General features: G+C 48.7%; 1 protein-coding gene across 1 annotated transcript in view; it reads left to right on the forward strand.

The window, feature by feature from the left end:
• Positions 1 to 15,463, forward strand: part of FBN3 (fibrillin 3) — a 66,560-nt gene that overhangs the window by 31,592 nt on the left and 19,505 nt on the right. Inside the window, exons 36-46 of the mRNA XM_047777171.1 lie at positions 1,079 to 1,147; positions 2,150 to 2,275; positions 6,429 to 6,554; positions 6,932 to 7,081; positions 8,770 to 8,841; positions 11,564 to 11,689; positions 11,982 to 12,107; positions 12,405 to 12,530; positions 12,880 to 12,996; positions 14,648 to 14,776; positions 15,293 to 15,412. Coding sequence (XP_047633127.1) covers positions 1,079 to 1,147; positions 2,150 to 2,275; positions 6,429 to 6,554; positions 6,932 to 7,081; positions 8,770 to 8,841; positions 11,564 to 11,689; positions 11,982 to 12,107; positions 12,405 to 12,530; positions 12,880 to 12,996; positions 14,648 to 14,776; positions 15,293 to 15,412 — 1,287 coding nt within the window. The remainder of the gene's footprint in view (positions 1 to 1,078; positions 1,148 to 2,149; positions 2,276 to 6,428; positions 6,555 to 6,931; positions 7,082 to 8,769; positions 8,842 to 11,563; positions 11,690 to 11,981; positions 12,108 to 12,404; positions 12,531 to 12,879; positions 12,997 to 14,647; positions 14,777 to 15,292; positions 15,413 to 15,463) is intronic.

The raw sequence follows: 15,463 nt of genomic DNA on the forward strand, positions 1-15,463 counted from the left end.
CTTCTTCCTAAAGTCTCCTTCTGCCATCTCTTCCTGCAGATTCTTGGTGTATTTATATTCATTTGCTTCCTCAGTCAATTGACAAACATTGAGAATTCCCCTGTGCCCTGTACTAGGGGATGGGGACCTTGAGAAGGATGAACCACAGCCACTGCATATTGCCTCTCACCTGTAAACTAGTAATAATCCCTGGACTCTTGAGAGTAGAGCTATCCCAAGGGTCTGTTTGAGGCATAGTGATGGATCAGGAGGAAACCATGGAAGAGAAGGGGATAAAGGAAGGCTTCCCAGAACAGGGGCTTGAATGAGTTTTGAAGGATGAATAGGAGTTTTCTAGGCAGACTAGGGGGAAAGGTGTGTGTTGCAGTGGGAACAGCATGTGCAAAGTCCTCAGGTGTGAAACAGGGAAGCACCTGTCCATCTGTTCAGGGTGTATGTATATATCCAGGGTCTTCCTTTCTTTTTTCTTCCTCTTTTTTTTTTTTTTTTTTTTGCTTTTTAGAGCTGCACTCATGGCATATGGAGGTTCCCAGGCTAGGCCTATGCCATATCCACAGCAATGCAGGATCCGAGCCACATCTGAGACCTAACCCACAGCTCACAGCAATGCCAGATCCTAACCTACTGAGCAAGGCCAGGGATTGAACCCACAACCTCATGGTTCCTAGTCGGATTGTTTCCACTGCGCCATAAGCACCATAACAGGAACTCCTAGTGTCTTCCATTCTTGGGGGACATGTGGTCACTCCAGAGTCTGGTTTTGGATCACAAAGAATCCTTTCTCCCTAACCGCCCCACCTGCCAGCTACTTCAAGATCCATCTGCTCACATGTTGAATGTGAATAGAAGTTCACACACACACACACACACACACACACTCACACACAGGATCTCCAGGACTGGACCAATGTCTCTTGGCACCAAGAGGCTGAGGAGGTAAGGGGGTGTAGTTTCTGTAGTAAAGAGATGCAGGACCCACTCTTGAGCCCTTTTTAGAGGACCTCCCTTCCCTGATTCCCCTGAACTTGGCCCAAATGCCCCACTGCACAGCCCTCATAAGAGCCTGTTTCCCTTGCAGCTGAGTACAGAACCCTGTGCCCGGGGGGTGAGGGCTTCCGGCCCAATCCCATCACTGTCATTTTGGAAGGTGAGTTCCTGGTAGACCGTCCATCCGTACACCCATTGGTTGACCTTCCATGCCACCCTCACCAAGAAGCAGAGTTGGGCTTGTGGGTGGGGGGACAATCCTCTCTGCCATCCCATCTTCCACCTGTTGATTTATTGATTCATCCTTCTATCCAGCCCCCAGCCCCCGTCAATCCATCCATCTCTCATCTACCCACCCATACATCCATTCCCCATCCATCCATCCTTCCTCCTCCTCTCCTTCCAAACATAGACACATATGCTCCATTATCCATCCACTCATCCATAGTCCACTCATTCATCCATCTGCTCACCTACCCATCCATTAACTCATTTATCTTTTCATTCGTTGACCCATTTGCTTATTCACCCATCCACTGCTTTTCATACCATCCATCTACCCATCCACACATCCATCCTCCCATGTCCATCTGTCCATCCATCCACCTGCTTAACTACCCATCCATCCATTCATTTATCTCTTCACCTACTCACCCACCCATCCATTCACCCAGTTGTCTTCTTGTCCATTCACACTCTTGCTTATTCACTCATCCATTGCTTTTCATATCCACCCATCCATTCGTCTATCCATAGGGGTTAATGAGATTGAAGAATTCCATCAAGAGGGGTCTTTGGGATGGGTGAAAGGATGGACTATCTGATGAAGGGAAAGAGGACGAATTCAGGGTAACATTGACCCAGAAAGTCTGAGTGTAGCCCTCCAAGAGAGGTCCTGACCTGAACCCTCCAAATATCCACCAGCTCTTGGATATTCTTTTTTCTTTTAAGAGGATTTTGAATTATATAAATTTTATTGTATTTGCACTTTTTGCTTCCATCTTTCTGTCCAAATTAGTTTTTCTTCACAAGCTCTTAGATATTCTTAAAGAAGCAAGGCTGACTCTCCAAGGTCCTAAAGAGCCCAGGGCAAGACCTGGCTGTCCCCCGAATCCTCTGCTTGGGTTTAGCTTCCAAGCATCACTTCCTCACTTCTTGACAGACATTGATGAGTGCCAGGAGCTGCCAGGCCTGTGCCAGGGGGGTGACTGTGTGAACACCTTCGGCAGCTTCCAGTGCCAGTGCCCACCCGGCTACCACCTCAATGAGGACACCCGCATCTGTGAGGGTGAGCTTGAACCCACCTCTCCCTCCCTGCCTTCCTGCCCAGCCGCACCTCCTCTTCAGGTACCGGATCCTGACATGCCCCTCGGGGTCTGCTCACCCGCCTTGCCGCCTCCTCCCTGTCTCCCCGTTGCCTGATCCCCAGCCTCCTTCCGACTCAGAAATTACCTGGCTTTATTGCAGCAGCCATGCCCTTCCTCCTTTGGGCATAAGCTGCTCAAGGCCCAGAGCTAAGAGTGGAAAGAGAAAGACATCAAAGGAATGGCCACACCTTTCCTTTATGCATCCCTTCCTTTGTCTCCACGCTGTCCTCTTGTGTCTTGATAACAATCAGCAGGTAACTGGGGTCTGTGACTGTGTGTCACCACCGTGCTGAGCACACGCATTTGTCATTCATTCACTCACCACAACAGCCTCATGAGAGAGATGGTCCTACTATGATCCCATTTTTCAGATGCAGAAACTGAGGCCCATGGGAGTTAAGTGACAGCCAGTAAGTTACGGAAACTGGCTTAGAGCCCAGCCATTCTAATACTTGAACTTGAGCTCTTTTGAGGCAATATTCTAAATTCTTTCCTTCCTTCATTCGTCCATCCATCCCTCCACCAATTCAGTTCTTTCTCTTCCTTTCAGCAATATTAGAGAGGTCCCTGGTGGCTCAGCAGGTTGAGGATCCAGCATTGTTACTGCGGTGGCTCTGGTTATTGCTGTGGCACAGGTTGGATCCCTGACCCTGGAACGTCCACATGCCATGGGCACAGCCAAAAAAAACCCCAGTATTAACTGAACACCTGCATGCAGTCAGACACTGACATCAGCACACAAGGACAGTAGATGTTTCACTCTGAGCTCAAGGAAATGGTGAAGGAAGGGAGAGAGCTAAGCTTGAAAGATCAGTTTCCTTTGTACATGGAGGTGGGAGCTTTCAAACCAGAGTCAGAACCCAAAGTGCTGGACAAATATCTTATCTCTCCTGCCTCCTCTATTCTGTAGAATATCAAGGGAAAAAGAGGGGAAATTCTGTCATCGAACGTGATGGTATGCTGCATTTCTTGACGGTCACAAACTAGGGGGACTTCAGCCTGAAGATTGGCCTTGGCTGTAGAGCCTTGCAAGGCCCGTTCATGCCCTTGAGGGCTGCAGGCTTGCAGCAAGCACTTCCCAGCTTTCCCACTCAAGGGCCCTGTACTCCAAAGGGCCCCCAGCGTAGTTTAATGCTCTGCTGTTGCCATCCTGAAATTCTTCATATACTTTGAACATGGATTTTCATTTTGCACTGCACAAATTCCAGTAGCCAGTCCTTGTCAAACATCTTGTCAAACTCTTGGAATCACCGAGTCATGTGGTAATTCTAGGTTTGACTTTTTGAGGACTGTCAAACTGTTTTTTTTCCACAGCAGCTGCACCAGTTTGTATTCCCACCAGGAATATACGAGGGTTCCGGCTTCTCCACATCATTGTCAGCACTTGTTATTTTCCATTGTTTAAAATTATATTATCCTACTGGGTGTGAGGTGGTATCTCCCCTCGTTTGTGAGATGGTATCTCATTTCCCCAGTGATTAATGAGGTTGCATCTCTTTTCATTGACCAGATATTTATCTTCTTTAGAGAAATGTCTGTGCAAGACTTTGGCCCTTTTAAAAATTGGGTTGTTGTTTTGTCTTTTTGTTGTTGACCTGTGAGAGTTCTTATATATATGCTGGCTATAAGACTGCCATCAGGGAGTTCCTTTCGTGGCTCAGTGGTTAACAGATCCAACTAGGAACCATGAGGTTGCGGGTTCAGTCCATGGCCTTGCTCAGTGGGTTAAGGATCTGGCGTTGCTGTGAGCTGTGGTGTAGGTTGCAGACTCAGCTCGGATCTCTAATTCGACCCCTAACCTAGGAACCTCCATATGCCGCAGGAGCGGCCCAAGAAATGGCAAAAAGACTGCCATCAGATATGTGATTTGCAAAGAGTTTCTTTATGTGGATTGTCTTTTCACTTTTTTTTTTTTTTCCTTTTCCTTTTAGCGTATGGAGGTTCCCAGGCTAGGGGTCGAATCGAAGCTGCAGCTGCCAGCCTGCACCGCAGCCACAGCCACGGCAACGTGGGATCCAAACCGTATCTGCGACCTATACCACAGCTCATGGCAACACCGGATCCTTAGCCCACTTAAGCGAGGCCAGGGATAGAATTGGCATCATCATAGATACTAGTTGGGTTTATTTCTGCTGAGCCACAGCAGGAACTCCCACCATTTTTTGAAAAGACTCTTCTTTCCCTATTTGAAAATCAGTTGACTTGTAGATGTTTGGGTTTATTTCTAGGCTCTAAATTCTATTCCATGATTTATAGGTCTACCGTTAGGCCTGTTCCACACTATTTTGATTACTATAGCATTGTCAGTAAATTTTGAAATGGAGAAGAGTGACTCTTCCATTGTTTTTCTTTTCCCAGGATTGTTTTGGCTCTTTGGGATCCCTTGCAATTCCACAGGATTTTTAGGATCAGCTTTTCCATGTGTGCCAAAAAAAGAGAAATCTTTGGGATTTCGATGGGAATTACATTGAATCTGTAAATCATTTGGGGGGTATTACCATTTTAACAATAATGTGTCTTTTAACCTATGTGCACAGGATGTCTTTCCATTTATTTAGGTCCTCTCTATTTTTTTTTTTTTCAGGAATGTTTTGTGGTTTTCCACGTACAGGTCTTTCATCTCTCGGGTTGAATTTCTTCTTAAGTATTTAAATCTTTCTGGATTTTTTTCCCCCTACATCTTAGGGCTGCACCCATGACATGTGGAAATTCCCAGGCTAGGGTCCACAGCCACAGCAACATGGGATCCAAGCCACGTCTGTGACCTACACCGCAACTCATGGCAACGCCGGATCCTTTAACCCACTGAGCGAGGCCAGGGATCAAACCCATATCCTCATGGATACTAGTCGGGTTCATTACCACTGAGCCACAATGGGAACTCCTTTTTGGATACTATTATAAGTGAGATTATTTTCTCAATTTCCTTTTTTTTTTTTTTTTTGGTCTTTTTAGGGCTGCGCCCAAGGCATATGGAAGTTCCCAGACTAAGGGTTAAATTGGAGCTGTAGCTGCCAGCCTACACCACAGCCATAGCAACCCTAGATCTGAGCTGAGTCTTCGACTTATGCCACAGCTCCCGGTAATGCTGGATCCTTAACCCACTGAGCGAGGCCAGGGATTGAACCCACACTCTCATTGATCCTAGTTACCAACTCCTTTTTGGATGTGATTATAAGTGAAATTATTTTCTTAATTTTCTTTTTTTTTTTTTCTTAATTTTCTTTTCAGTTTTTCATTGGGGAATTCCTGCTGTGGCTCATCCAGTTAAGGACCTGATGTTGTCGTTCTGAGGATGTGGGTTTGATCCCTGGGCTCTCTCAGTGGGTTAAGGATCCAGCATTGCTTTGAGCTTCTGCATAGGTCACAGACATGCCACAAATCTGGCATGGTTGTGTCTGTGGCATAGGCTGACAACTGCAATTTGACCCCTAGTCTGGGAACTTACATATGCCACAGGTGTAGCCCTAAAAAGCCAAAAAAAAAAAAAAAGGAAGGAAGAAAGGAAAAAAATTTCTTCATGGGGCCCTTACTTCCTGTTGTATCATACTAGGATGCACGTGGTTGCTGCAGTCCTGGTGATAATGCAATTAATTCATGAGCCCAGGTTCCTATTTTGTCTTTTTTTTTTTTGTCTTTTGTCTTCATAGGGCCGCACTCTCAGCATATGGAGGTTCCCAGGCTAGGAGTCTAATCAGAGTTGTTGTTGTCAGCCTACGCCAGAGCCACAGCAACACCAGATCTGAGCTGTGTCTGCGAACTACACCACAGCTCACGGAAACGCTGGATCCTTAACCCACTGAGCGAAGCCAGGGGTCGAACCTGCAACCTCATGGTTCCTAGTCGGATTCGTTTCTGCTGCACCACGACGGGAGCTCCTCCTATTTTTTCTTAACAGAAGTGGGATCATAGTAGATTCTTTTCCCTCCACCTAACACCGTGTTGTATCTTTCCCCATCACTAAGATGTCTGTGCATTTTGTGCTATCCTTGAAACCAAACTCAAGGGCATAGTGAAGTGGCTTGCCAGACTTGGGCTGGGGAGTTATCCAAACAATTCCTCCCTCCCCTGCAGACATCGACGAGTGTTCTGCACACTCAGGCATCTGTGGTCCTGGCACCTGCTACAACACTCTGGGCAACTACACGTGTGTCTGCCCTGTGGAGTACCTGCAAGTCAATGGTGGCAACAACTGCATGGGTACGAAGTGTGCTGACAGGGGAGATGGACAGTCATGAAAAAAGCACTCTGGGGGTGGGGGTGGGGTCTTCTGGGAGTCTTCAGGCCTTGGAAGAGTGTGGAGAGACATGTTTGTGGGAGGAGAGTTGGGAGGGTTAGTGTATTTGAGATGCTGGTGTGCGGCACTGAACAAGGCTGCAGGGTTCAGGGACCCAGGGCTGCCAGGAATGGTGGTTGCCCAGGTTGTGCACTGCCCAAGAAATGCTAACATGTGAATGGCACCCTCATGCGTGTTGGGGGAAGAGAAGTCAAGACAGTAATTTTCAAATGGACTTCCTATCTGGCTTACTTCCCCTGGTGTAGCTTAACCTACATCCTTCTCCCCAATCCAACTGCAGACATGAGGAAGAGTGTCTGCTTCCGGCAGTATAATGGCACATGTGGAAATGAGCTGACCTTTAACGTGACACAGAAGCTGTGCTGCTGTTCCTACAACATTGGCCAGGCCTGGAATAGACCCTGTGAGGCCTGCCCGACCCCCACCAGCTGTGAGTGCCCCTTCTCTGCCCTATTTCAGCTTGGTCCTTTCTAGTGAAATGTTTTTTGGGGTTTTTTTTTGTTGTTTTGTTTTTTTTGCTTTTTAGGGCTGCACCTGTGGCATTCGGAAGTTCCCAGGCTAGTAGTTGAATCAGATCTACAACTGCCAGCCAACACCCAGCCACAGCAACACAATGTGGCATCCGAGCCGTGTCTGTGACCTACACCACAGCTTACAGCAACACCAGATCCTTAACCTATGGAGCAAGGCCAGGGATCAAACTCACATCCTCATGGATCCTAGTTGGGTTTGTTAACCTCTGACCCATGAAGAGAACTCCTCTAGTTCGGTGTTTTAAGGAGGCACACCACACTTAGGACTCCCAGATGAATCTAGTTGTTTTTTTTTTTTGTTTGTTTGTTTGTTTGTTTTTTCCTGGGCACATGGGTGGCATGCAGAAGTTTCTGAGCCAGGTATCAAACCTGCACCACATTAGTGATCTGAGCCACAGCAGTGATAATGCTGAACCACTAGGCCACCAGAGAACTCTGAGTCTAGTTGTTTCCATGAAAGCAAAGAGTTGAAGTTATGTCCCAGTCTTTGCATTTAGAAGCTGACCCAGGATGACTTCACCTTAACTTGAATGTATTTACAAAGAACCGATTTCCAAAAAGGGTCACATTCAGAGGGTCTGGTGGGCATGAACTTTAGGAGTGGGGGTCACTGTTTGACCTAGTGCAGTGAGATGGGGAGGGGTCATTATTGGGTATCTCTTTGTGCCTGGCCCTTTTCTGGGTTCTAGGAAATGAGAATAAGGTAGATACAAGCTGTGCAGTCAGGGAGGAAGCTGGAGACAGCCAGGTCTAGTCCTGAGATGGTCAGGACAGATCACATGTCACCCACAAATTAGGTCCTGGGACTTAGGCACCTGCTTGAATCTTGTGCACTTGAATCTGAGGTATAGTTTGGATATGATGAGGCAGAAATCCACACTAGGCCTAGGGGCCAGTGAGGTTGGTCTATTCTCAAAACGATGCAGACAGAAGAGTGAGTGAGGAACAGAGAAGGGACCTAGGGAAAGGTGGAGCTGGCCACATGCCTGACTTTGTCTGTCACGTGGGTCCGGGGACATCTACTCACCTGGGGATCAAGGTCGGGCAAGCAGCATCTTGGTGTCAACAGTGCAATACAATTAGAGAGTGAATTTCCTGGGGGGGTGAGGGGGCAACAAATTTCATCATCAGCTGCTGTGAGTCCTCAAGGTTGAAGTGTACTGCGCTAGGGAACAGCAAAGGGAACAGCATGTGCAAGGTTCTCGTAGCATGACAGAGCTACCAGGACATATCCAGACACGTAATGAAATCAGTATAACAGGAGGGCAGGAGTTACTGTTGGAGAAAAGGCGGGGCTGAGGGTGAAGGTCTTGAGGTCCAAACTGAAGAGTCTGGATTTTATGGTGGGGACAGTGGGGCGTGGCTGGTGGCATTCACAGACGGAAGAGATGAGAGGGGTGGTGGCTGTGAGTTAGAAGATCACACTGCATGGGTGGGTGGAGCCTGTAAATCTCCCAATGCTGGTCAACCTGGAGGGAGGGAGAGGGACCAGTTACCAGAGGCCAGGTGAGCACTGGGCTACAGGGATGGCCAAGGAGGTCCGGAAGATGAGCCAGCACCCCCTTCCCTGTTCTTCTTTGCCCAGTGGATTACCAGATCCTGTGCGGAAACCAGGTTCCCGGCTTTGTCATCGACATCCACACAGGGAAGCCCCTTGGTAAGTGACCGCTGCCCACCTGCCTGTAGCCCCAGGTCCCTTTGTCCTCAGAGCCCTGACCCTGCTCTTCCCTCCCAGACAATTCTTTCCCTCCCACCCTCCCCATCCCCCACCCTCACTCTTCCAACCCCCCAGGCTAGGAACCTTGTCCCCAAATCCTGCCCTTTTGAAAAGAGCAACGAGAGTATTTTTATTAAGCTGGCATTCACTTTTTAAAATTCTATTACAATACACATAACATAGAATTTACTGTTTTAACCATTTTAAAATATCCAGTTCAGTGGCATGATGTACATTTACATTGTCGTGCAACTGTCCCCACCATCCATCTCCAGAACATTTTTTTTTGCTTTTTTTTTTAGGGCTGTACTCACGGCATATGGAAGTTCCCAGGCCAGGGGTCAAATCAGAGCTGCAGCCACCAGCCTTCGCCACTGCCACAGCAACACCGGATCTGATCCACATCTGTGGCCCGCACCACAGCTCACAACAACGCCAGATCCTTAACCCACTGAGCAAGGCCAGGAATTGAACCCGCATCCTCATGGGTCCTAGTCGGATTCGTTAACCACTGAGCCACCAGGGGAACGCCCATCTCCAGAACTTTTAATCTCATCAAACTGAAACTCCATCCCCATTAAACACTGACTCTCCACACCCCTCCGCCAGCCCTTGGGAACCCCCATCCTACTTTCGGTCTCTGTGAATCTGACTCTTCTAGGGACATTATAGAAGCAGAATCATACAGCATTCGTCCTTTTGTGTCAGCCTATGTCACTTGCCATAAGGTTCAGCGGTGTTGCTGCATGGGTCAGAACACTCCCTTTTTATTTTTTTATTTTTTACTTATTTTTTTTTGGCTGCGCCTGCAGCATGTGAGAGTTCTCGGGGCCAGGGATTGAACCTACACCACAGCAGCGACTCAAGCTGCTGCAGTGACAATGCCAGATCCTTAACCCATTGTGCCACAAGAGAACTCCTAAAACATTCCCTTTTTAAGTTAAACGAGGTTTTGTACAATTTAGTACCTGCATGCCAGATTTCAGCTCTGCAGTGTTTGATTGCTGAGCCCATTTTCAGTTGTTTTCATCCCATGGGTGTGTTCCCCTTATTGTCAGCAGTTGGAACAGAGCAGATAAGATCTGCTTCCCCTCCAATCACGCCCTCAAACCTAAGCCTTCTTCCCCATCTCCCAAGGTTCCCGTGCTTTACGCCTGGAGTAATTCTTTCTAGTTCTCTCTTCATGCATTTATATACACATAGAGGTCCCCCACTGAAAAGGAATGGCATTGTTTTCTGGGGAGTTGGACAGAAATGCTGTGATTTCCTATATATTGACTTGCTTTTTTCACCCAGCAAGGATTTGTGAAGAACCAGCCGGGTTACTACACACAGCATTGCCTCCCTCTTTGCCCTGCTTTGTAGTATTCCATGTGTGGACACATCCCAGGTCATAAGTCAGGCCCCCACGGGTGAACATGCAGGCTGATTCCAGCTTTTATGTAAACGACCTTATTGAGATATAATTCACATACCATTTGCTTCACCCATCTAACATTCATAATTCAGTGGGTGTTCATATATTCACAGGTGGGCCCCCATGACTTCAGTTTAAATTTAAAACGTTTCATCCCACACAAAGGAACCCTGTCCCCTTGAACAGTCACTCCCCGTTCTGTCCTCCCCCAGCCCTCGGCAACCACTATTCCACTTTCTTTCTTTTCTCTTTCTTTTCTTTCTTTCCTCTTTCTTTTCTTTCTTTCTCTTTTTTTTAGAGCCATTCCCATGGCATATGGAGATTCCCAGGCTTGGGGTCCAGTTGGAGCTACAGCTGCTGGCCTACACCACAGCCACAGCAACACAGGATCCGAGCTGCATCTGCAATCTACACCACAGCTTATGGCAATGCTGGAGCCTTAACCCACTGAGCAGAGGCCAGGGATCAAACCCACAACCTCAAGGTTCCTAGTGGGATTCGTTTCTGCTCCGCCACAATGGGAACTCCTTCTATTTTACTTTTCATCTCTTTGGATTTGCCGGTTCTGAACATTGCGTATAAATGGAACCACACAGTACTTGTCCTTTGGAGACTGGCTTCTCTCCTTGAGCATCGTGTTTTCAAGATCCCTCCACATTGGAGCAAGTGGAGATTCACCCCCTTTTCAGGCTGAATCACATCCCCTTATATGGATGGGCCACATTTTGTTCCCCCGCCATGGTGTACAACACCTTGATGTGAGATCTCAGTTCCCAGACCAGAGATTGAACCTGGGCTGCAGTGGTGAAAGTGACAAATCCTAACCACTAGACCACCAGGGAACTCCCTGGATGGACCTCATTTTGTCATCCTACCTTCTGTGGATGTTTCCAGCTTCTTAGTAAATGTCCTTGCAGGTCCTCCCACACAGCTTCCTGTTCACACACGGGGCTGCTTCATTCCCAGACCCTACAAAGCAGGCTTGTTGGGCCACAGCACATGTGCCTTTCTGTTGAAAAAGACACTCCTCCTGCCTTGCATCCCACCCCACCCTTGCCCCTGCATCCTGTGTGCAGGATACGGTTTGAGCAGATACAATTTGGCCACAGCAGGATTTTTCAAGTATCTGTTGCTTGGTGGATACAAGTTTCCCCAGATCACACGGTCTCTTAGGGTAGGGTCCCCTGATGTTGCCAGGGTGAGGGCAGGGGCCAGGCTTCCCCTGATGGCTGGCGCCCTCCCCAGACATCGATGAGTGCGGGGAGATTCCTGTCATCTGTGCCAATGGCATCTGCATCAACCAGATCGGGAGCTTCCGCTGCGAGTGCCCCTCAGGCTTCAGCCACAACAGCGCGCTACTGGTCTGCGAAGGTGCCGCCCCATTCGTCCCCTGCCCCACCCTGTGCTCTCTGGGCAAGTCATTTAAACTCCATGAGCTTCAGTTTCCCGCCTGTCTGTATGGGGCGAACGCCCTTCTGAGGGGACCCATCCCTCCTCTCACCCTTCACTATGGTTCTGGCTGCTCCTGGTGAGATCACCTGCTCTGAAACGTGCATGGCTGGGGAGTGGGTGGGGGACGGGGCTTAGGGTTTGATCCTGGCAGGAGGATTCTCTTTCACCACCAGCCCCCACCCCTGCCTACCCCGCTGGCTGTGCTCCCCAGATGTGGATGAGTGTGCCAGCGGGGAGAGCCCCTGCCAGCAGAATGCCAACTGCATCAACATCCCTGGAAGCTACCGCTGCAAGTGCGCCCGAGGCTACAAACTGTCACCAGGCGGGGCTTGTGTGGGTATGTCGCCAGCTGGGAGGTGAGGGAGAGGGATGTGGGACAGAACCAGCCTCTGCCTCCCACTGTGGCTTGGGTAGGGCACGGGTCTGTCTGGGCTTTTCTCCTGGGCTGTGCTTTGGGGTGGGGTGCCCAAAGCGTCTTAATAGGGGAGTGGTGAGGGTGAAAGGGGAGGTGAAGGCCGAGCACAGTGCTAGCGACCGCTAGAGTGAGGGGCTTCCTGGCAGAGTCAGGCTCCTCCATGGCAGCCCACAGGGAATGAGGGTCCCTGGGGACACTACGCTGCCTGCCCTCTCTCAGGACGCAATGAGTGTCAGGAGATCCCAAACATCTGTAGCCATGGCGACTGCATGGACACAGTGGACAGCTATACATGCCAGTGTCACCGTGGCTTCCAGGCCTCAGCAGACCAGACCCTGTGCACGGGTGAGAGGCCCCTCTTGCTCCCTCTTCAAAGGCCAGGCTTCCAAGGGCGAGGGGCCTTGGGTCTGCACCTCCCCTGGGGTGGGGATGGAGCCTCCACCCATCCTGGTTCACAGACTCACAGATGTGAATCCAGGCACCTGAAACTTTGGGTAAATGACTTATTCACTTCCCCGGCCCCTCAGTTTTCACATCTGTAAAATGAGAGACACACATAGGGATATTTCCCAGCCATCACTTTCCCATCCACCTGGGCAGGGAAGACGGGCTAGATCCAGCCAGACCTATCCTCCCAAAGCTGCCCCATGCCCTGGGTGAACTGGGCGGGGGGTCGGGGGCTTTGCTCCGGCAGATGTCGACGAGTGTGACTGGCAGCCGTGTGGAAACGGGACCTGCAAGAACGTTGTTGGCTCCTACAACTGCCTCTGCTTCTCCGGCTTTGTGGCAGCACACAGTGGCGATTGCGTGGGTGAGCAGCCCAGGCTGGTGGGCAAGCCTCAGTGTACTCACTGAAAAGTGAGTTCTTGGCTTGAGGGCACCCCTCTGATATAAAAGGACTCACCCCAGGGATGCCTTCAGAAAAGCCACCTCTGGGGCTTGAAAACCAGTTAACTGCAAAGTTCTTGAAGCCCTTTCAGTTGTCAGGTACCAGAGGTCCCTCAGTAGAGCTCACTCTCAGGTTTTCAGGAGGGAGGTGGACAGTACAGAGGGGAAGGTGAAGAGTGAAGGGAAGGCCTGGCTGGCGTGATGCTGGCCCTTTAGTGCAGTGGTTGAAAAGTGTGGATACCAAGGTCAGGTGGTGTGAGTTCAAATCCCAGCTTTGCCATCTGCCAGCTGTGTGACCCTAGGCATGTCATTTATCTCTCTGTGCTTCAGTTTCCTCCTTTGTAAAAAGATTAATCATGGTACCTACCTATCTTACTATCAGGCCAAATTGAATTCTCAGCAAGGAATATTACCAGAAATAAAGAGAGTCAGTATATATTAAGAAGTCAGTTCTCTAAGATACAACAAGCGTAAGTGAATATGCAGCTATCAGTAGAGGTTCAGAACATACGAAGTAAAAATTGACAGAACTGAAAAGTAAATAGGAAAATCCACAATTATAGAGACTTCAACACTCCTCTCTCAGTAATAGAAGGAGCAAATAGAAAACATTAAGAATATAGAAGGAGTTCCCATTGTGGCGCAGCAGAAACGAATCTGACTAAGAACCATGAGGTTGTGGGTTTGATCCCTGGCCTCGCTCATTGGGTTAAGGATTCGGCTTACAGTTGCTGTGAGCTGCGGTGTAGGTCACAGACGCGGCTCAGATCTGGCATTGCTGTGGCTGTGGTGTAAGCCGGCAGCTGTAGCTCTGATTTGATCCCTAGCATAGGAACTTCCATATGCCACGGGTGTGGCACTAAAAAGACAAAAAGCCAAAAAAAAATTAAAAATAAAATTGAGGTCATACAAAACAGATCCTCAGACTGTAAGGGAATTAAACTAGAAATCAGTCAAAGAGAAATCCAGAAAATCCCCCAAAATTTGGAAATTAAACAATATATTCTTGAAGAATCTATCAATAAAAGAAGAAATAATATGGAAAATTAGAAAAAAAAAATTGTCTTTTTAGGACTGCACCCACGGCATTTGGAGACTCACAGGCTAGGGGTCAAATTGGAGCTGTAGCCACTGACCTACACCACAGCCACAGCAATACCACATCTGAGCCAAGTCTGTAACCTACACCACAGCTCACAGCAATGCAGGATCCTTAACCCTCTGAGCAAGGCCAGGGATTGAACCTGAATCCTCATGGATGCTAGTCAGATTTGTTGCCACTGAGTCATTATGGGAACTCCAGAAAATATTTGATATTAAATGACATAACAAAATTTGTGAGATGCAGCTAAGGTAGTACCTACAAGCAGATTCATAGCATTAAATGTTCATATTAGAAAATATTGGTGTCTGCATCACTGGATTGTTGGAGAATTAATATATAGCTAGCATATCAATGGTTGATAAATTGAAGTCACCTGCATCAACTCAATTTCATTGTGAACAGAAGTGCAAAGGAGGCTCAGAGTCCCAGGCTCTGTGAGTGACCCTACTTGCCCATCTCCCCTCTGCAGACATGGATGAATGCACCACCATGGCAGGGCAGGTATGCCGATTTGGCCAGTGCCTCAACACAGCTGGCTCCTTCCATTGCCTCTGCCAGGATGGCTTTGAGCTCACAAATGATGGGAAGAACTGCATGGGTGAGTCTCACCATGGTGCCAGGAGTCATTTCAGCCCAGCCCCGACTCCAGATTTACCTGCAGCTGGTATTTCTGAGTGAGCATGGTTCCATTTCATAACCCTACATTTATTTGAAGAGATAAAAAGGGATAAAACTAGCACATCACACCTCTGATTTCACAAGGTTTGTGGTTTAGGCTGTCTTGAAAAATATAAGTTTTATGACTTATGGAATAGTAGAGGCACTAAATGGATGCCATGGAAACCATGAAAGGGGCCTGCAGGTGGCTCAGGATTAGGAACTTTGCTTCTTTCTCCCCTGGGCATCACCTGGCTCTACCTATTACCACCACCAGAACCCAGAATATTCTTCTTCAGATATCCCTGTTTTCCTGAGTCTCAGCCCTTCCTCTCAATCCAGGAGGGCTTGTCCAGGGGCCCTCAGCCATCATGCAGTGACCGTAGGTGCTGGTCCCAACCCCAGGCAAGCCCCTGCCACCAGCTGGTGCTGGGACTCCTCCTCCTCCTCCCCACAGACACCAACGAGTGTCTCAGCCTCTCGGGAACCTGCTTGCCAGGCACTTGCCAGAACCTTGAGGGTTCCTTCCGCTGCATCTGTCCCCCTGGCTTCCAGGTGCAGAGTGACCACTGTGTTGGTGAGTATCTGGTTTCACCTCCCATCTTAGGGGCCAGGGAGGCATCTCTGG

The sequence above is a fragment of the Phacochoerus africanus genome, chromosome 4 (assembly GCF_016906955.1).
Source record: "Phacochoerus africanus isolate WHEZ1 chromosome 4, ROS_Pafr_v1, whole genome shotgun sequence".
In the NCBI taxonomy this organism is placed as follows: domain Eukaryota; kingdom Metazoa; phylum Chordata; class Mammalia; order Artiodactyla; family Suidae; genus Phacochoerus; species Phacochoerus africanus.